General features: G+C 58.8%; 1 protein-coding gene across 16 annotated transcripts in view; it reads right to left on the bottom strand.

The window, feature by feature from the left end:
* Window positions 1–21286, bottom strand: part of KRBA1 (KRAB-A domain containing 1) — a 38311-nt gene that overhangs the window by 16791 nt on the left and 234 nt on the right. For 4 of the 16 annotated variants that reach the window (XM_033863440.2, XM_073810049.1, XM_073810050.1 and 1 more), the window contains exons 1-16: window positions 13637–21281; window positions 13123–13242; window positions 12327–12461; window positions 11555–11710; window positions 10705–10836; window positions 10316–10498; window positions 9270–9425; window positions 8439–8657; window positions 7779–7952; window positions 7187–7288; window positions 4902–5054; window positions 4173–4355; window positions 3156–3350; window positions 2942–3073; window positions 1912–2016; window positions 1248–1487 (exon numbers count right to left, since the gene is read on the bottom strand). In XM_033863440.2, the coding sequence (XP_033719331.1) occupies window positions 1248–1487; window positions 1912–2016; window positions 2942–3073; window positions 3156–3350; window positions 4173–4355; window positions 4902–5054; window positions 7187–7288; window positions 7779–7952; window positions 8439–8657; window positions 9270–9425; window positions 10316–10498; window positions 10705–10836; window positions 11555–11710; window positions 12327–12461; window positions 13123–13242; window positions 13637–13904 (2653 nt within the window). In that variant the 5' untranslated portion in view covers window positions 13905–21281. Of the gene's footprint in view, window positions 1–904; window positions 995–1247; window positions 1488–1911; window positions 2017–2941; window positions 3074–3155; window positions 3351–4172; window positions 4356–4901; window positions 5055–7186; window positions 7289–7778; window positions 7953–8438; window positions 8658–9269; window positions 9426–10315; window positions 10499–10704; window positions 10837–11554; window positions 11711–12326; window positions 12462–13122; window positions 13243–13636; window positions 21282–21286 lie in introns of those variants that run through there. The other 12 variants (XM_073810045.1, XM_073810046.1, XM_033863434.2 and 9 more) reach the window with 12 other exon arrangements.

The raw sequence follows: 21286 nt of genomic DNA, 5'->3' as shown, positions 1-21286 counted from the left end.
CCGAGTAACTCTGCCCTTGGGAGTCAGTGGGCAGGGCCTGGAGAAGCCACAGACGGCATGAGGCCAAGACCGTGGGCAGCATCTGGAGAGGGCCCAGGAGGGCCAGTCCAGCCTGGGTCCCAGGTGTTGCTAGTGGGGTGACGAGGGAGCTGTATCAGCACCCAATGCTACTGGTCACCAGTAAACCACAAGCGTCCCCAAGCCCTCCTGACCTTTACCCTCCCTCTTCAGAAGTTACAGACATAGGACTTTAATTCTTAAGTTACTTTAAAAAAAAAAAAATCACCTCCTCCTTCACCCTAAGTTCCCTTGGAACTGGTCTCCACCCGAGGCACTCCACCCATAAAGAAGCCCCGTTACCACCCGGAGCTGCAGGACAGACCTGCTCTCCGGCCACGTCTGAGTCCCCAGCCCGGCTCTGGCCTGCGCTTCTCAGGACCCCAGAGCTTCAAACAGAAAAAGCGGAGACTGGAGCCCAAGGACCCAAACGATGCCCGGCCACGTGCTTCAGGAAGGACCTCGGCTAAGGGCCCGTGATAGTGCTGCTGTCCTACGTGCCCTTCTACCCGTCGCGCAGCAGCGGGGCTGCCGGCCTCAGGCCAGCTCAGCGCTCCCGACAGAGCAGCTGCACCTGCAGGGGCGCCAAGCCCACAACACGACGGAGCCCCCCCACCGCAGGCTTCAAGTGTGAGGATCTGGGTGCACGGCCCAGAGCGGACCAGGGGCCGAGCCCCGCCCTCCCGAGGCGGGTCTCTGACGTGGTGTAGGGAAGAGCTTCCTCGGGGTTGGGTGACGCAGAGCCACATCTCTGGGGACGCCCCCGCCGGGCCGCTCACTACTGCGCCTGTTCCCCGCTCTGTCCTCTAAAGCCACCTCAGACCCCGAACTTTGATCCTGGACGCACCTATTCTGGGGAAAGTCTCAATGTCTGTTTTGCCTCTAAAAAGGGTCTGCACGCTCTTATGAAACAGCCCACTAGTCCTGGAGGAAAACCCTGAAATGAAATAAGCAAGCCGAAGTGAGTTCAACGTGAGACTCTTCCTGCCTGTGACCCAGACGAGCCTGGAAGGCTGTTATGAAAACGCCTTTCCCAGGCTGTGAGCCCGGGGGTCTGGCTGGCCCACCCCACCACAGTGAGCTAAGCAGCGGGGAAAGAGGGTGGGTGGCCGTGCAGACGCTGAGGCCCCGCCGGCCCCGTGCTTGCAGGGCTCCCGATACTTGAGGGGGCGGGGGAGCCACCAGCTCACCTGTAACACCTGGGCTTCCGTCTCCGGGCCCCAGGCCCCTGGACTCTTCACCAGCCGTCGGATTCCAGGACAGGGGCCCACAGGCTGACCCAGGAGGCTGGCAGGGCCCAGACCCCGACCTTTTCTCCAGCTGAGAGGCAGGGTCCACAGCTGCCCCCGCAGGAAGAGCACAGAGCACCTGGGGTGTGGATACACATCGTCTTCCCAGAGCCACTCTGACCGGGGGTATTTGGACACGACCTAAAAAAAAACCCAAAACAACCGAACTTTCAACTTTCAAATACAGGTTAAACGAGACGCAAGAGGGATATACTCGGCTCGTCAGGATGCCCATCTCTGGGCACCAGGGCACACAGGACGAGGGTGGCCCAGATTATTTCCGGAGTCCTCTGCGGCTTCGGCATGATGCCTCTGGCTCTCCCAGTAGGTGGGGGCTGGAGAGCGCCATGCCTGCAGTTCCCACCCCCAGTGAGGCCCCTCTGGAGACCTGATGGAGGCCCTGTGGGTCCACGCCTGGCCCCCTCTGCTGTTTCCCGACAGGCCCACAGCCAGTGAGGAATGTGGGTACAGCCGGGGCTTGCGCAGAGGCCAAGCGGTGCGGAGCCACCGGCCTGAGTGCGGGGGGGGGGGCCCTTCCCCGACCCTGCACCCCACCCATCCCTACCTCCTCCGGCGCTGCCCAGGGGGCCAGGCGGGCCCAGGCTCTCCAAGCACACTTCTCTCCGGGGCGGATGGGACCGGCCTCCCACCTTCTCTTCTGCTTTTCCTGCTGGGAGCGAACACTGGGTCAGGCTCCGACTGAGAACTGCGGAGGCCTGGAGTAGCAGGCAGCCGTTTCCAGCTTTCCTGACGGGACGACCGCTTCGTTTCCCCGAGTGGAGGGATCTCACTTGTGACACTGTTTCTGTTTACCGCCAAAGCTACTGGCAACACAACCAGGTAAGGAAGCAGGCAGCCCCCAGACCTGGGTGACCTAGATCAGTGACCACTTGAGTGACCCTACTTCTCCCTTCTTGGGCCCCAATTCCACGCTTATGCTTTAAATAAGCCAATAAAGAGTGAACCTGCCAAACCCTAGACACCCTACCCTCCACCCTAATAAAAACACAGTCAGGGCTGCGCACGCCCTCTCCCCCGCACCTTGCCGGTGGGCGTGCCACGTAACCTCCACGACCTGCAAGTAATACATCCTGTGCCTCCCTGTTCCCTGACGGTTTCTGCCCAAGTGCGTCCTACAGCACACGACGCTGGCTCCAGCGGGGCTCCAGTGTGTGGGGCTGGCCCGCTACGAGTAACACGAGCTGGGGTGAGGGCCCCAGGTGTTCCTAGCTGAGCGCTTCACTATCGATATGCTGGGACCGACACAACAGTATATACACGTACATGTTATTAAGTGTGTCTAATATGCAGATAGTATATACACATATAAATATATATATATATATATATCGAGTTTACTGTCGGACTTTCCAATTAAACACACTCATTTAACACTCCTGGGGCCCCAAGTGCCTCAATGTCCCCGCTTTCTCTCTTGGACACGGCTCATCCTATGGGGAACTCAAGCGTGACAAAAGTAGAGAACTTTCTGGCAAGAGTCAGGCAAAGTGATGGGTGGGACTCAGAGAACCCAGTCTCTGGACCCTTGGCCCTTCTGGGGGACATGCCCCCTTCTCGGGAGACCCCAGGCTCACCTGCACTGAGACCACGGTGGTCCCCGGTCTCGCCTCTTCTCCGGCCTTCACCAGGGCTGCTGCCAGCGCGAGGGCCGCCAGGGCGTGGGGAAGGAGGGCCAAGGCCCTTGCAGCTGGGAAGGCGGTCCCTCTCTGTCACAGACAAAGCCGGGGTCAGGGCGGTGCCTGCACCCTGGGGCGGGGCTGCCGGCTCTCCTCTCCCCAACAAGCTCACCCTGCAGGAGGGGCTGCCAGAGCTCAGGCTCCAGCCTTGGGTCTTCTCCTTCTGAGCTGCTGGAGCTGGAGCTGGGGCTGGGGCTGGGGCCCGGGACAGGGTCAGCCAGGCAGGCGAAGCGCAGGGGCCCCCCGGGCAAAATCCCCTTCAGAGAGTTCTCCAGGCAGTGGAGTGGGGAGGGCTTGGTGGCTGGCCCTGGGCAAACGGCAGTAAAGAAGCCCTCTGTCCATCAGCCCAATGCCGGGCAGGAGGGCCCTCTGCCTAAACGGGCGGGCTCGTGGAGCTGGTCCCTTTTCAGCTCAGCCCCATACAAGCTCTGGTGGACCCTGAACAGCGTCCTCTCTGGCCATGGGGAGTGGACAGATGCAAAGCCAGAGCCTGGCCCGGTCCCCAGTCACTCTGGAAAGGCTGCCGGGGACCCTTCCAGAAGTCTCAAGACCCTGGAAGCCATTAGCAGTCTGGTTCCAGCCAGGATTTGGGTCTTATAAGCTAGGCAGCACCCCCTACTTGCATTCACTCAGGACCTGCAGCCTGAGAAGAGATTCAGTTATGCCCACAGGAGGCCCTCCAAACCAGCTCTTTCTTGCCTGGTGGGAGTATTAGAAATACTGTACTTATTCAAGTGAGTCAGACCCTACCAGCCCACCTCAACAAGTCTAGGAAGGAATTCTGCTGTGAGTTCAGCTACGCTGCAGCAGCAGGACACACGCCTCCACCCCCAGGCAACTAGTACAACAGAGGAAACCACCAGTCTTTCCCCCAGAGAAACGCAACTTCTGGATAAAAGCAGTGCTCTCCCCACTTCTTTTCAGCACACCTCGGGGTGCCCCAGCCAAAGACTGCTGCCCCAGCCAGCAGTCTTTGGGAAATGTATGCACACTCCAGCTGGCAGTCCCGAATGGGTGAGATAAGGAAGGAACAGAGGAGTACAGAGGGAAGGGGAAATCTGTTCCCTCATCAAACACCGTTACCGGGAGGGAAGACACGCCAGCAAGTCCCGGGGCAGAGGCAGCTCACCATCTGGGAGCCACCTCCACGGTCCTGGCCTGGCGGCCCCGGGGTCCTTGGGACCTTGCTGGTGGCAGGCAGGGATGGTGCCAGGGGCAAGTGCCTGTGGGCTGGCCAGGCGGAGGCTCCTGGTGGGCACGTCACCCCCTCGCTGTCCCAGGTGGGCTGGCTCACAGGCCTCATCCCTCAGTCCTGTTTCAATGAGAAGCCAAGAGGCCTGTCAGCCCGGGGGCCCCGTGTTGGCACCGAGGCCAGGAAGTCACTGGACAGAGAACAACTTCTGTCACGTTGGATTCTCGGGCTCACAAGCTCCTGGAGCGCGTCATACAACAGCCCCGCAGACGTTCCCGGGAGCTTCCCGAATCCCCCAGGATCTCCTTATGCCCCGACCCAGCTACCCAGACTCCCAGCAGCCCCACAGCTCAGCGGCCGTGCTGGACGCCAAGGCACGTGGGGCCGACAGCCAGGACACAGACACTCTGCGGCCCAGGCCCCGGCCCAGGCCCGGATTTGGAGCAGCGGTGGGGCTGGGTGTCCCGTCCCGCCTCACCGCCGCCAAGCCTCTGCCCAGGCCGTTTCCAGGACATCATCTCATCTCAGCCTGGGATGGGGGCCCACCAGCTTCTGGGGAGGCAGCGCCCAGGGCGGTCCCTGGTGCTGGCCTCCAGCTGCTCTGGAAGGCTGCCGGGGAACCTTCCAGAAGCCTCAAGATCCTTCAGACGCCAGGCAGCGCTTTACCTTCCATGCCCGCCGTCCAGTTCTTGGGCTCCACCCTCCATGGCCCCCTGTGCCCTGCCGAGGAGCAGGGCCAGGTGGGCTGCGGCCCAGGTGCAGGCATCTCTCTGAGGCAGTTCTCCAGGCCCTGGAGCGGGGAGCTTCCCTCGCGGCTTCCTGTGAAAACCCAACGCTCGCGGTCTTGGCTGGTCAGAGCTCGGTCCTGTGAACCCCAGGAGCCTCGCCTGTGCCCTGTGTCCGGTGCAGCCGGAGCTACTGGAGGCGGCGCAGGGCCCGAGGCCAGTCACGCCGGCTCAGGGCACCCGGGGGTGGGGGCGGACCTGGCCCCAAACCCATCACTCCTGCCTCCCGGTCGCCCTGGGAGAGGCCTCCCCAGCTCGGCCGCCTACACAGACACTGGTCAGCGGGCTGTGGTGGGGGAGATGGGCCCTGAGGCTGGAACATCGTCAGGCTGCCTTCGCTACTCAAAGAGGGAAAGGCCAAGGATGGAGCAGGTCAAGAAGGGCAACGTGGGCTTCCCTGGTGGCGCAGTGGTTGAGAGTCCACCTGCCGATGCAGGGAACGCGGGTTCGTGTCCCGGTCCGGGAAGATCCCACAGGCCACGGAGCGGCTGGGCCCGTGAGCCATGGCTGCTGAGCCTGTGCGTCCGGAGCCTGTGCTCCGCAACAGGAGAGGCCACAACAGTGAGAGGCCCGCGTACCGCAAAAAAAAAAAAAAAAAAAAGGCAACGCTAATGCCTTTCAACTTGGGAAAAAACTAAATTGCCAAAATCGTATTTCTAGTGACAGAGCCGTGGATACGATAGGAACTAGATGGACTGAAACTGTTTTTCTTTTTTTTTGGCTGTGCCACGCGGCACGTGGGATCTTAGTTCCCCGACCACTGACTGAACCCGCGCCCCGGCAGTGGAAGCGCAGAGTCCTAACCACCGGACCACCAGGGAACTCCCTGGACGGAAATTCTAGAAAAGGCCCTTCCTGGGTCAGCTGTCACCTCAGCCATGCTCTTCCCTGAAGGCGTTTGCCGATGCTGGGCCAGGCAGAGCAGGAGAAAAGAGAAACTTCCAGAGCTTCAGGCCCCTGTGAGGCTGGAATTGCAAAGTCACGAGAGGAACCCCACACACAGCTTTCTCCACGGACGCTGCTGAGTTCTGGGGCAACACGGGGAGCTGGGGAGCTGGGCTGGAAGCTTCTACAAGGCAGCGTGACATCGCCCGCCGTTTGGGTGACTTAGAAAACCAGGTCTGTTGACAGAGGATGCTCGAGAAGGAATGTCCTGGTACCGACCGCAGCCCACCGCGCAGCTGCGGGGAAGAGAGGAGGGGGCAGCACAGCGCTGAGGATGCTAAGACCAAAGGTGGGAAGACGCCAAAGGGAAGCATGAAGACAGAAAGCACGGTGGAGAAGCTGCGCGCAGGACGCGGGGCCACACGCAGCGTCCCTGGAAGTCACGGCAGCGGGTGGCTCAGCCACACAGGGTAGCAGAGGGAGGCAGACGCCACCCTTCCTCCGCAACCTTCCGCAGCTTTTAAGCAAGACTGAACGATCTATTACCTACTAAGAACTAAAAATTAAAAAGAAACTTCGGCTGCATGTTGGGAGGTAAAAGCCCTCCCCCCCACAAGAGACTAACCCGCGGCAGGTGCAGGGACCCAGGCCCAGGGACACTGGAGGACCCGGGCCGGCCCGATGGCCCCCGCTGGCCTGGCGCAGAGCCCTGGGTGCAGCTCCAGGCCTTTCCACTGACAGTGGGTGACGCCAAAACACAGAGGAGAGCCCCGGGGACCGGGTGTCCATGGACAAGGCAGGCAGAGAGCACTGGGATTATTCAGGTGGAGAAAAAGGTCCAGTCCTGCAAGGTCCCAAAGAGGGGACAGCTCATATGGCGGCCTCCACGAGGAGGTACCCCGACGCACAGCCACCAAACACACCCTCTAAGGTGGTTTCACACAAACCTCATGACGTTTTTCCTTAAGTTGGAAAGTCAGTGAATATGACAGACACTGACTTCTTCGTGGCTGGGATAAGGAAGAATTTGATGTTAAAGGAGATCTTTTTACTTTTTAAGACATCTTAGTTGTCGTCCTGCCCCTTCTGAGCCAAGTCACTAAAAGAGACCCCCGCCCCCCAAAACAGGTCCTGCATCTGCTCCCGCCGTGGCATCCCCGCTCTGCTGCCGGCACCGGGCACGATGGCCTGATTTGCTTGGGCCGGACACATGGCGGTGGGCAGGGGGTGCCTCCCGTCCTTCCCCAGAATCCACTCCCAGCCTCAGGCCGGCCAGCTCACCTTTTCCAGGCCGATGCCCCTGGCTGCCCTCAGGGCTCTGGAAATCCAGGTCCCCGTCAATGCTGCTGGACGAAGAGAAGCTGGCGGAGGTGCCTTGGGAGCCTGCAGGGAGGGCAGGGGTCTCTCATGCAGCCCCACAGGCCCAGAGCCAGAAGAGGCCCCAAGACCACCTCTGCGGGAAACAGCACAGCTGGCGTCATGGGAAAACCACAGGAGAAGAGGTCTCCTGGGCCCTGGGCTGTGGACGGGCGCCCAGACCGGCCCCAACGCCTCTCCCACTGGGATCTCCCCTTAGGTGAGGGCACTCGTGGCGCTGATTAAAATCCTGTAGCACGTCAACCCACATAAACCCAACCACGGGTCTCGTGGGCCTAGAGGGTAAGTGAACCTCTCAGTGGAGACAGTGGGCAGAAGAGTTTAACTGGCTTCCACCAAGTGCAGGGGCTGTTTGGGGGTAGGCGTGAGAGGGGGCTGGGGGAGAAGGGCTGCACCCCTGAGGCCTGGGATGAGGAGGGCGGACCTGACGGTGTCCTTGGCATCCCCCGTTCTGTGCACAGGGACAAACCCACCCCGAGCCCATGACGTGGTCTACCTCTGCTGTGTGATCCGAGGCGCTGCAGCTCGGGCCTCTGAGACCCAGGGTCTCCTGGCTGGGGGCTCTGGGACCAAGAGCTGGCTGGCGGCTGGGAAGGTAACGACCCACTCAGGGGGATGCCCCTCAGACAGGCCTCCAGGGCTTCCAGGGGTGAGCTCGAGGCGCTGCCGGCTGGGATAGGGGAGATGCCCCATCACCATCTCTGGCCCATCCCCCTGGCCCAGCCCCGGCTGGCTGCCTGGCCTGCCTTCCGCAGGGGTGGCGAGTCCTGTACCAGGCGTGGGAGCCTGCCGGGCAGGACACCCTTCTGTGCAGGCTCTGATCTGTTTTCTGCTCCCCAATCTGGGGAAGCAACGCCAGCTGTACTCAGGCCCAGGGGCAGCGTTGGGAGAGCCACACGTAGGGGCCAGCTTCCCAACTGTTGGGAATTGTCTGCAAGACCACGGTCCTTACAGTGGAAGGCTTCCTGGGCAAGGGCCTGGGTTAAGGAGGACGGGAATTAAGGGAAGGGATTAACTGCCTGGGAAGGACGGCCAGGTGAATGCCTCTCCACCCAGGAGACAGGCAGGTGCCCCGTCCCCTGTGGGCTGGCAGAACTTTGTTGGGGCGCTGAGAACCCCACCCGGGAAGACTCGAGCAGACAAGCCCAGGCCTCACCTCGAGCTGCAGAGCCCCAGCTGGGCACTTGGACCCGGGCGGTGCCTCCACTGTCCCCAGGGCTGCCCGCGGCGGAAGGGCCGTGGGTCCGCTTGCTGAGCTCACAGGCTGTGGGCTCCGGGGGCCCCTGGGCCCAGCCGTCCTCCACCTTCACTGCAGAGAGCACGCTGCCAGCTCCAGGACCAGGCCCGGGTGGAGGGGTCTGGAAGGGGCGGGGCCCTGTGGGAAGCCCCGCGTGAGGCCTTCTCATAGGGTTAGGATGGGGCATCCAAGGCCCCCGGCCTCCACAGCCGCCTCAGCTCCAAGGTCGTCGCTGCTCAGTCATCGGCGGATGGACCCAGTCCCACCCCCACCTCCAGAGATTTCTGCCGAGGGATGATGCCAAGCAGCCCACCCCAGGCAGCACCGAGCCAGGGTCCTGCCTTCAAGGGCAGCGCGCCCAACTCAGATCGACTTTCTCAAAGTTCTGGGACGCTGATGACCAGTGGTGAGCCCATGCGAATGTGACAAGAACCCCCTCGTCAAAATGATACCCGGCACGTCTACTGCCTGGAGCTATGTCTCCTATTTTCCATCTCTCTCCCTCCCAACCATCCCCTGCTTCCTCTGGAACCCTCAGCTCCTACTGTAAGAGCCAATCTGGAATGTCACTGCACTGCTGCACCTCCTACACGCCTACGCCCTTTTACAGCACGATCCCCGACGTCTGGCTACTCCAACCGACACACTGATGTGGACGCCCGAGTGGAGGGTCACCTACTGCCCTGCTTGGAGCGGAGAAAGGCAGTGGTTGGCGTCCAGGGGCCTCCCTGCCCAGCCAGTGGCCTTTACCTCCAGAATTCCTTTTCCAGGCCCCTGGGTCCTCCTGCAGCCATGGGTCCCTTGCTCCTGAGGGGCTAGGTTGCTTGTCCCGGGCCTCTGGGATCTCCTTCAGACAGTTCAGCAGACTCTGGAGGGGACAAGCCCCTGAGGCTGTCTCTGTCTTCACTACAGAAAAAAGGAACACACGTTCCCCCTGAATCGGCGACTTCAGGCTCGGTGACAAACACCCAAAAGGGGAATTCAGTTAAGAGGTCCAAGGCCAGAAATCTGGAGATGCAGGTCTTCTTACAACTCACTCAGCCTCACACAGGCCACTGTCTTCTTAGTGCTTGGTTTAAAAATGCCTGTCTACACACCTCCCAGAACTGGACGGATGAAAGGAGGATGTGCAAATGCACCCTACAGGCAGAGCATACGGTGCTACTCTGAGTCCAAACGAAGGAAGGGGGTGGACTGGGTTGCTGTTTGTAGATGGTTCTCTGGGCCCTGAACAGAACTTAATTTGAGGAGGCCCAAGCTTTTTACACACACACACACACACACACACACACACACACACAGAGCGTACCTACGCCTCACAACAGCCCTCTAAGATGGGAACAATTATCCCCTTTTACAGACTGGAAATCAAGGCTCAAAGCCTGGAGGAGCGTCTCACAGTCTGCCCGGCTAACAGGCGTCAGGGTCCAGGGCTGGGGCTCCTGCCCCCACCGCGTCACCCTGCTCCCCCAAGCCCACCACAAGCATCCCACTTCGTGTCAACATGAAGTGACATCACTCATCATCTCCTCCTCAGGTGTCCCATATCAGGACGAGTAAAGAACCCAAAGAACCCAGGGCAAAGTCTATTTCTGAGCTTTCTTACGCCAGCTGGCCAATGCTGCTCCCCTAAGGCAGCCATCTGGCTCCAGAAATGGGACACTGGCGAGACTGGAACGGCCAAGCTGGCGACGATCCTCAGGGAGGATGTTACATTTATAGACAAAGATCCATCCAAGGGCAATTCCGCGGGCTCAGAAACCCTGGCGTGAGGAGACGGGTCCGCAGGGACTCACCTGCCCAGGGCGGGCTCCCGGGCCGCAGCTCTGCTCCGCTCAGCTGGGACGCACCCATGCTGCGGGCTGGCGGCAGGAAGCGCAGGGGCCGCTCGGGGTGCTGGGGCCCGGGCTCGAGGATTTCCTTCAGGCAGTTGATGAGGCCTTGCAGGGGGCTGTTCCCAGGAGAGGTTCCTGCAGCTCCTGCAAGGCCCGCACGCTCAGGGCAGCCCTGAATGCGGCAGCTGTGGGACCTTCAGGGTCAGATTTCCCACCCGTGAGAATGCGAGCGACGTCTGAGCGCCACGCCGGGCGGTCAGGAGGCTGAGGTGGGAGCCACAGGACGCCTCCCTTTTCCCACCCCCTCAGCTCCGGCGCAGGCCCCGCCCTCGGGAAAGGCAGCCCCTCACCTGCCCCCGTGGCCCCTCTCTCCTGATTCCTGTGGCTCTTCCGCCTGCCGGGGCTACAGGTAGGAGGGCTAGGCTCCTGGCTGGGGGCTCCTGGGCTTTCCTCCTCCACAGGCCTTGGCACGTCAGCAGTTTCTGTTGCAGGAGAGACAGGAAGGCCTCTCTAGCCCCAGCTCCCGACCCTGAGAAGTCACGCAGGATCTGGTCCCCCGAGAGGACAGGCCTCTCCAGGCTCTAAATCCCTGAGGGGCAGCCAAGTCCTGGGAACTTGGATTTGCGGCAGAGCCAGCTCCCGCAGGCTTGTTCCAGGAGTCCTTCCTGGGGAAGGCAGGGTCTCTCCCTGTTTCCTTCTGGTGTAAATGTAAGCACAAGACTGTCCACTCCGGGACCCTCCCCCACCCCCAGCCTCTGACTCTGGCTCAGCAGCTCATATGCCCATAGCCTCAACACGCAGGCCCAAGCCTTGTACATGTTTCTCAAAGCTGGGCACGTGGCAAAGGTGCCAGGTGACACCTGAAACTACAGGCTAAATGGGGTACGTTTTTCAGGAGTGCCAATTTTATGCCATATTAATTTGACATGTTTCAGATAAAAACAGATATTCAGACAAATGTATAATTTGCAAAAATTTTAAAATAAAATGAGACCCAGAGAAATTGCAGTGGCCACCTTGCCCTCCCCGACTATTAACACCGCCCTGGCGAGAAGCTCTGAGAGTCAGGTCCGGGGCCACAGGCACGCTGCACACAGCACCCCGCGAGTGGGGCCGAGCACCCCGCATCTGCGCTGGCCCACGGGCGGAGGCCCAGCACTAGGCCTGCTCCCTGGGGCCCCCGTGCTGGGTCATACTCACTGATGGGGAGGGGGCTCCCCTGCCCCCTGGCTCTGGGCGGGCTGTGGGATGAGCTGCCGCTGGGCATGGCGGCCAGGCCAGGCCGGCCGACAGGTGTGTCTGGAAGGCAGCCGAGCAAGCCTCGGAGAGGGCAAGTATCCCCCATCACAGCTGCTGCTGGGGGCGGGACACTGGAATTAAGCCCCGCAGGAGGCAAAATGCCCCCACCATTGTCCCGTCCTGGCCCTTCCCTGCCGTGTTCCACTAACAACAACCAGGACGTCAGTAACCTCTGCCCTGTCATCTCTGGGCTCTGACACATAGATTCACAGTCTAGGTCTTGTTCTGATAAGATCCTTCTCACCCGACCATCAGCTGAGCGGACTCAAAGGAACCCTACGGGCTGGGGCTGCTGGGGACAGACCCCTGAGGAGGTGAGAGTGCCAGCGAGCAGAGCTTGGGGAAGGAGGGAGGGTCTGGTGAGGCGGGAAGAGTGCAGGCTCGGGGGGCCTGGCCGCTCATCTACAGAACAAGGCTGGCCTCGCCCACTACGCAGGGCATGCCACGACGGGGGCCCCAAGGGCGTGGATGAAGCCAGGCAGAGCCAGTAGAGAAGAGTAGAAGCTGCTGTCTCACCACGATCCACGCACTCTCAGAGGACAGGCACGCCGCCCGGGTTCATGCAGTGGGGCGACTCCACCCAGGGCCTGGCAGGGGCCGGGCAGGCGCACAGCGCTGCCCACAGCTTGAACTTGTCTATGGGATGCAGAGGGCCCGCCCGCTGTCGACTCACCCTCGGGGCTCGCCCCCTCCCCGTCCAGGCTGGCTCCCCTGCTCTCAGGGCTGACTTCCCCGAACAGGAACTCTGGGATCTCTTTCACCAGCTGCACCAGGGCGCTCAGGTGCAGGCTGTGCTGGGGGGCTCCTCCTGCCAAGAGGCCACAGGGAACCCCCCGCATTAGCTCGGCACTCATGCTGCTGCTTGCGGCGTCACGCTGCGTCTCATGTAATCCTCCCACCACGTGAGGGGCAGCAAAGGAGAGACCCATGTCCGCAGACAAAGAGGACCTGGGCTCAGGGCACAGCCAGGAGCAGGACGCTGGGGACCACGGGTAACTGAGCTCCTGTCGCTCGTTCCCTGTTACTCCTCCGAGGGGACCACCAAGGAGGGCTGCCTCCCCGTGCCCTGCCACTATCTGGGCCCCTGCCTTTCCTGGTACCCCCTGGACCACATCCGCCGCCCAAAGCCTCTGGACCTTCAGGGGCTGCAGGCTGGCTCTGCACGGGTGGTGGCGGGAAGGGGGCCTAAGCGGGGAAAGCTCTCCAAGGGTGATCCCAGCTTTCTTCTGAGCACTTCATGCGATGGGCAACAGTGTACCAGGCTCCCGGCCCAGAGGGGTGAGGGGTGAAAGGTCATGGAGGGGTCGGTGTGGCGAGGCGGGGAGGGTTGCGGTCACAGCGTCCCGGAAGGAACGGAGCCAGGGGCTGAGGACGTGTGGGAAGGACACGAGTGAGTCCACCTGGGCCTAGCTTACCCAGGAGGACCAGGACCCCAAAAGGGCCTGTCCTCGTCCGCCAAGATTACTTACCCAGGGGCCCTCCTCCCCGCGGAGGGTCCTGCCCATCAGCAGCACAGCCCCCGCCCCCCACGGCTCCTCCAGGCTCCGAGGGACACAGGAAGGCAGAGAGGGGCAGCAGCTCCACTGTCCCTGGGAAGGAAAAGAGGGACAGTCCCCCGGGAGTGGAAGCCGGCCTCCGCCCCCCCCCCACGCAATCGCGCCAGCAGCCCGGGCACCTGCAATCCACGCACCTGTGCACGTGTGTGTCCGTATGAGCACCCAAACCCCAGGGACGGTCAGAACCTCGGGGACCAGTGCTGTTTTGCCAGTCTGTTAGGGCCCCCACTGAGTCACACCCAGCACCCTGGTACAGTCCACAGAAACGACAGCATAGAAGACCCGCGAGGCCCCCAGCTCAGCGCAAGGCTCCCGACGCCACCTCATTGTGTAAGCAAAGCCCAAGGCCCGGTGGGTCCCAGGGTCCAGAGCGACTCAGGACCCGGCCTCCCGTCCACCCGCCAGCCAGCTCCTGCCTGCCCCTCACCCAGGGAGGCCAGCGTCTCGTAGTTCTCCCGCATCACGTCCAGGTAGAGCGCCCTCTGCCCCTCCCCCAGCAGCCGCCACTCGTCCTCGGAGAACCGCACGGCCAGGTCCTGGAAGGCCATGGACACCTGTGGGCACAATCTCAGGGGAGTTGGCTGGTTCCCTCCTGGCAAGGCCCGCCTAGTCATCCTCAGCTTGCCTGTGTCTCCAGGTGGACACCAGAGGGGGGGCAGTAGTGACAGAGAGCGTGGGGCGGGCGCCTGACACATGGGAACGGGCAAAGGGGCAACGGGAGTCTGCTCAAGAGACAGTGACGGGGGTCAACTGTGTCCCCCAAAAGTTACGCCAAAGACTTCACCCCAGTACCTGAGAACGTGGCCTTATTTGAAAATAGGGTTGCTGCAGATGTAATTAGTTAAGATGAGGTCATAATGGAATAAGGCAGGTCCTTAATCCAATATGACTGGTGTCCTTAAAAGAAGAGGAACAGAGACAGACCCACAGGCAGGAAAAGTCCATGTGACAATGGAGACGGAGGCTGGAGTGCTGCAGCCACAAGCCAAGGAATGCCCGGGGCCACCAGAAGCTGGAAAAGCTGAGGCAGGAGCCTCCTCCAGAGCCTTTGGAGCCGACTTCGGAAGATTAAAGAAACATTGTGTCCTAATTTCTTTAAAAACAGTCATTAAGTGGGCTTTAAAATGGCCGTCAGACCCTAGAAGATGACCAGCATCTCGAAGGCATGTATTTTAAATTACAGCAAAAATTAACTTCATGCAAATTAAGCACAAAGTTTATATTTATATTAAGCAGAATATAAATTATGGGAAGGGTCCTTCTGGCTTAGGAACAAATGCTAAACTATTTATCTGTAAGAAAAAAATTAAATAAAATGAAGACACTCCTAATAAAGCAAAGATAATCTACTGCCTTGTTTCATCAACTCAAGTGAGTGATTTTAAAAAGCATCGCTGTGGGACCTCCCTGGTGGCGCAGTGGTTAAGAATCCACCTGCCAACGCAGGGGACACGAGTTCGAGCCCTGGTCCAGGTGGAGCAACTAAGCCCGTGCGCCACAACTACTGAGCTTGCGCTCTAGAGCCCGCGAGCCACAACTACTGAAGCCCACGCACCACAACTACTGAAGCTCGCGCGCCCAGAGCCCGTGCTCCACAACAAGAGAAGCCACCGCAATGAGAAGCCCGTGCACTGCAGCGAAGAGTAGCCCCCGCTCGTCGCAACTAGAGAGAGCCTGCGCAGCAACGAAGACACAACACGGCCAAAAATAAATAAATGAATGTAAAAACCATCGCTGCTACCAACCACGGCCTTGTCACCAATGGCATCTGCTCCCCGCTCTGTCTCCCGCTGACCACTGGCACACACCTCGGCTGGAGGCAGCCTCTCCACGGGCTACCTGCCTTCGGTCCAGAGTCCGAAGGCCCACAAGTGGTCAGACACCGCAGTCTCCTCCTCCTCGGCCCCCTGTGCATTCTGACCACCGGACAGCCGCTCAGCAGGCCAGCGGGCTCTCCTGAACTAACCTCTGCCCCCTGGCTGGGTATGGGCACCTCCTCTCGGGAACATGCTCAGACGCCCTCCGAAACATCTCTCAAAGAGCCACCCTCATCTCTTCCTGGCCTTCTGGACAGAGAGCTCGTAGCCAAAGTTCAGGTCCGTATGGAAGAGCGGGCCTGACGCTGCTGCCCCGAGAAAGGCTTGCCTGAGAGGCTGGCCTGAGGCTGGTGTTGGGGAACTTGGATTTGGGGAGGTTCCCACGGTTTCCTGACTGATGAGGATGGTTTGCTGGGCCCAGACTGTTTGTACGAACAGCGTGGTTGGTGCTGAACACTGCCTTCCTTCTGGGACTCTGGGATTTCAGTACATGCCAGGAGGAGGGTGTCTACATGGTCTGCCTCCAGTGAAAACCCTGAGTCTCTAGGGAGCTTCCCCGGGAGAGGACATTTCCCACCGGTTGTCACAACTCACGGCTGGAAGAATTAAGTACGACCTGTGTGACGCCGCCAGGAGAGGACGCGTCTCCTGCTCCGTCGGGACTCTGCCCCGTGCCTTTCCCCTCGGCTGACCGTGACTGCGTCCTCTGGCTGTAATGAACCACAGCCGTGAACACAACTATACGACGGGCCCCGGGAGTCCTCCTCGCAAATCCCTGACCCCGGGGTGGTCTCAGGGACCCCGACACAGGGTCCCATTGCACTTCCCAACAGGACACGAGCACTGTGTGGGCCCAGAGGGTGTCCCACCTGGCACGTCTGGTGGGGAGGCCTCACGACCCAGCCTGGCCCTAGCTTTGCAGCCTCGTCCCCCACTGCTTCCACTCACGCCTCCCTCCTGGCATCCACAGCCCACCTGCCTCGCTCTGTCCTCTGTTCCTCTCTCCTCTTCTTCCGTCTCTCCCTCCCAGAGTCTGAATCCCAGCCAGGCTCGGGAACCCTGGAGCTGGTGGAGCAGGGAGACGCTTTGGTTAGGGAGTCCCTGTCTGCTCTGCGGACCATGATGGAATAAAGCTTGTTTTTAAGGCAGAACAAGGCAACTGAAGCATAACATACTCCCTGCCTGTGCTGGCCCCTAGCGTGCAACGGGCATCGACATCATGCGTTAGGCAGCAATGTCTGCTCAACCATAAGGGTCAACGCGTTGCTTCCCCCTTCAGTCTCTTCCTGATTCTGTGTGGGGTCGTGGTGACCTGCTGTACGTGTAGATCTGGACTGTGTATCTTCGGTGAACTTTATGTAGAATGTCAGTGTGTCATTTTGACAAACGATCCTTTGTCTCTAGAATGCACATAACTGTGCCTTCGACCTCTAACAAGTGGAACAGTCCTCAGAGCTTTCTGAAAGACTGTCTCTCGGGTTATAATCCTCAGGTTGGCGTGAATAAAATTCTCTATTTCTCCTTTAGATCGACGACTGGTTAGCTTTTTGTCAACGTTCGGGAGGCGCAGACTTGTCCCAACAGGCCCAGGGGCTGAATGGGCACAAACGCTGCCAGCAGGCTGCATGCACACGTTTATAGATGCTGTTGTGATGAACACATGTGTGTCCTTTAAATACTGAATTTATTTGAAAATACATGGAAAGGCTAAATTCTCATGTACTAAGTTTTCAACGTTAAGAAAGAGGGTCACAGAATCAAAAAGGTTGGCACCCGCTACGAGTAGTCCCACTCTCTCACCACCACAGCCAAGGAAAAGTGGGGAGGGGGCAGGAGAGGGTCAAGGAGTTACAATTACTTCACTCTCTTTTCCCTTAGACACTCAAATACGTGTTAAATTCCCACTATGACCAATCGCTAGAGAAAAGTAAGTGTCCCCAGAGCCTGGAAACAAGTCACACCAAGCCCTGGAGGAAAGATCAGCCACCTGAAGGGGGCCTAGCAATGGCAGGGAGTTTGGAAGCCCCAGGTCCTGGCCTTTGGACCTGTCAGGGAGGCTGGAGGGCAGGCGGAGGGGCTGGCACCAACACTGCGGCACTGTCACCATGGACCACGCCGAGAGAAGGGCACTGGGGGCTCCAGAGTCTGTCTGGGCTTCCTGGCCTTGCCCAGGTGACAAGAGTCTCTGTCCTGCACCGCAGGGCTCTTCCTAAGGGAGACGGGTGCTTCAGGCCATCCTGGCTCCACGATGCCAGCTTATCCAGCAAACCTCTGTGCTCGGACTCTGTTAACCCTGGGCTTCCCGTGCAGACTTCACGTTAGGTGGTCAAACACGTAATCGGCCACCATATAGTTCCAGTTTGATTGTCAGCTCTATTTTTCACCATAAGTTAAGGAACTGGCATATTCTGATTTATCTCTCTGTCCTTTGTGAGTCTGGTTCGTGTACGTTGATCCCCCTGAGAATTATAAGGGGGGGGGGGGATGCACCGACCGACACCAGGCTCTGAACCTGCAAAACAAAAATGCCACCCAAAACACACGCCCATTTTATAGGAGGCCGGTAAGGAGAGCCAAGGTGGGCTTCGAGGCCACGTCTTCTCCACCTTCTGGCAGCTCCACACAGGGCTGGCTCTGCAGGTCCCTTAGCTCAAGGGAAGAACACGTAGATCCCAGCTACCGAGCTGCAGAGGGCCCGCCTGTCTAATGAGGCCCCGCCCCCGGCCCTCTCTAGGGAACACCAGCCACGCTGAGGACTGACACGGCCTCGACACCTCCCTCTCTGGAGATGAGAGCTGGGGTCGTGGTACCTTCTCTGCTTGTACACTTTCCCCAACACGCCACATTTTATATGTGGACCAGGTGCGTGAGACCCCAGCCAGCCTCTCAGCTCCATCCATCTCTGTCCCTCCCTCTAACCCACTCGGATGCTAAGTGAGATGTCACACACAGGGGGCCTAAACATCAGCAGAGGGGTGATCCCTACACACGTCCGAGCACTTCAGATCTCTCGTTTGATTGACAGGATGGCCCTACGCAGGCAGCTGCTCAGGCACTTTATCCTGGGCTTGGGGCGAAGGTTCCAAAGCAAGGAGGGGTGATGCAGCAGGAGCAGGCAGACAGCCAGTGGCCAAGTCTACGACCCTAGACTCTGCTCGACTGTGACTATAACCTATCAGAAGATCAGTAAACCTTAACAAACCAAGCATCAAACAACCACTTTTATTTTTTTTGGCCACGCCTTGCGGCATGCGAGATCTTAGTTTCCAGACCAGGGATCAAACCCACGTCCCCTGCATTGGAAGCACAGAGTCTTAACCACTGGACTGCCAGGGAAGTCCCAAACATCCACTTTTTAGAAAATCATTATTACCCAGTACAGTTTGTGGCGACAGATTGTGGGAGTATCTGTTACAAACAAATTCTCATTCTCAGTAACCTCTTAATAAAAGCTGAACTTTTAACAAGATTTTCAAGGTGGTCATGGAGACGAGGGGTAGGGTCTTGGGTAAAAATAAATGATCCTGTAGCCACTGATAATGGCAGAGTCCAAATGGCATGCCCCTTGCTGGAGCAGGAAGTGGGGAGAGTAAGGGTCCAGCAGAGCCAAGTGGCAGGTCTGTTGCAGAGCTAGTTCAAGTCAGCAGACAGCTTCTCTGTTTGTCAAACTGGGTGAAAAATACTCTGTCCTTATCTTCTCCCATCAGAAGCTATTTACTACCTAACATCTGAAAAAACAGAAAGGCTTTTAGGTTCAAAGGATTTACTTCAGAATTTCCTTTTAATCAGGACTGATTTTCTCACCTCATCTTAGATCTACTAAATCATGATTATGTTTAGTGCTTTCAGAGCCCAGAAATTGACATTTTCGAGTTTCCCAGATGATTCTGACACATTCTAAGTTTAGAATCACAGAGGGAGAGCTGCCCTCCAGTCACGGCCCCGGAGACTGGACAGCACCTGCCCCGCCTGCCAGAATGAAAACTACTCGGGTGAACGGGACCCTTTCCTCCCGCCAGGGGCCAGCTGTCCACCACAGCATGTCTGTGAACTAGAAATCACCGACAACTGCTGTACACCTTTAAGGCTCAGTGAACATTTAGTGCCAACTTCCACTCACAACAGGGGGGTTCTTCAATCTCTCCTTGAACACCTATAGCAATGGAGGGCTCACCACAGTCCCATCGTTGGCCTGATCTGTCAGTTAAGAAGTTCTGGAACACGAACGGGCAGAGTGTGGGGCTTTGGGCTTGACCTCAGGAGCTAGGCTGCTGGAATTCCAATCCCTGCTTTGCTTCACATTAGCTAAGGGCTCGGCAAACTCATCTATAAAACGGGGATCAAAACAACCTCTCTCGGGACTTCCCTGGTGGTACAGTGGATAGGACTCTGTGCTCCTAATGCAGGGGGACCGGGTTCGATCCCTGGATCGGGTTAGATCCGGGTTAGATCCCACATGCATGCCACAACTGGGAGTTCGCATGCCACAATGAAGGAGCCCATGTGCTGCAACTAAGAAGCCCACGAGCTGCAACTAAGGAGACTGCCTGCTGCAACTAAGACCCGGTGCAACCAAATAAACAAATAAATAAATATTAAAAAAAAACAACAAACCTCTCTCATAGGGATGTTGTGAAGATTAAATGAATTAACATAGGAAAAGTGCCTGGAACAAATGCTGGGACGTGATAAGTGCTACGATTCCTATTCTTAGAGCCGAATCTGTCTGCCTAACGTCCACCTGTAGGTCACAGCCGGCCACCTCCAGCTGCAGAGTGGGCTCTTACACACACCATTCCTGACCTTGAGTGCCTCTTTATCTCCTGGCTAAATATACCAGCTCTTTTAGACATCTGGAAGAGATGGTTTCCAGGCCATTCACCACCTCAGCCAAAAGATAAACTCTTGTATGACAAAGTTCTCATAAAACGGGAATGGGAATTGACTGTGGCCAGGGGAGGTGGTTCCATCAGTAGTCTCCCCCTACCCAGAAAAAGCAGAGGAAGAGTGAGGAGTGTGTGTGTGTGCGCGTGCGCGCGCGCACGCACGCATCGGCGCAAACCCGCTCTCCCAGCATGTTTCAGGCTCAGACTCTGGGCTTCCAGATCAGATCCCGAACCCTGCTGCCCCCACCTGCGGGCTGTGCTCCCACTCCCCTGACCATCTGGCAGTCCTGCTGGACAGGAAGACAGGAGGCCGTCCCTGTTCCTCTCCCTCTGACTGTGACCTACCACTCCTCAAGGCCACTCCTGGGCACCTTCTCCATGAAGCTACACAATGGGAGGACACACTCCAGAACATGAGATCTAAAAGATCCAACCCCTCATTGTACAGAAGAGTTAACTATGGTACGAGGAGGCCTGAGCATGGGGCCAGCGGGCATATCTGAGCTTGGGTGTCCGTGGGCTCCCTAACTACACAACCAGATCTGCAGAGGGGACTGCCCTTGTTCCCACAGCATCCAAACTGCTTGGCTTCTCCCTTTCTCCCAGGAGCCTGTGGGGCATTAATGTCGCCAAGGTCCTGGCACAGTGCCGCTCTGCCTGGCCACAGACTGCCCCAGCCACTCTCCCAACACCACCACCCCTTCCCCCGCCCTCAAACCACGGAGCCCACGGTTGTCTGAGGCTGGCCCAAGCTCATGAGCCACCACAATTACAGAGCTGGCCCCAGGGACCCACCCAGCAGAACGTGCAGCAACTCCCCTTTGGTACCATCAGGTTTCCTAGCACCTTCACACAACTTGCCCAAACTGGTCCCAGGCTATGACAGATGGGGCTCTCCCTCCACCTCTCGGACCTACACATCTCACCTAATGGATAAAACCCGGTACCTCGTTCTATGCCCTCCCCCCGCCCAGAGTCCAGGATCCTACCAAGGATGAAAGTGAACAGATTTACTCATTCTCCTTAGGCCTTCGTGCCCATCGCTCCCAGTATAATTTATCATTAAAAGCCAAGAAGAGAGGGTGATGCTTAACCCAAAGGAACGAGTTTCCAAAGGTGGAGAGAGACTCCAAGTATGCGTACACTGCGGGGCGGGGAGAAAGAAGGGGGGCGTCCGGGGACCTAGACTTCTCCGCACCAAATCTTGCGCACCAGCACTCTCCCCCCGACCCGGCCAAAGTTGGCGGGTCCCAGGCTCGCCCCCGCCCTCCAGGCACGCACAGCGCCGCGTGGAGCAGACCCGCCGAGGCGTCCGTCTGTTCTCGTCGGCTGGCGGCGGGGTCCCGGCTCGCGGCGCCGTCCGCGCTAGCCTTA

Source organism: Tursiops truncatus, chromosome 9 (assembly GCF_011762595.2).
Source record: "Tursiops truncatus isolate mTurTru1 chromosome 9, mTurTru1.mat.Y, whole genome shotgun sequence".
Taxonomy (NCBI): Eukaryota; Metazoa; Chordata; class Mammalia; order Artiodactyla; family Delphinidae; genus Tursiops; species Tursiops truncatus.
The sequence above is the reverse complement of the archived record's forward strand: the minus strand, read 5'-3'. Positions and strand labels throughout refer to the sequence as shown.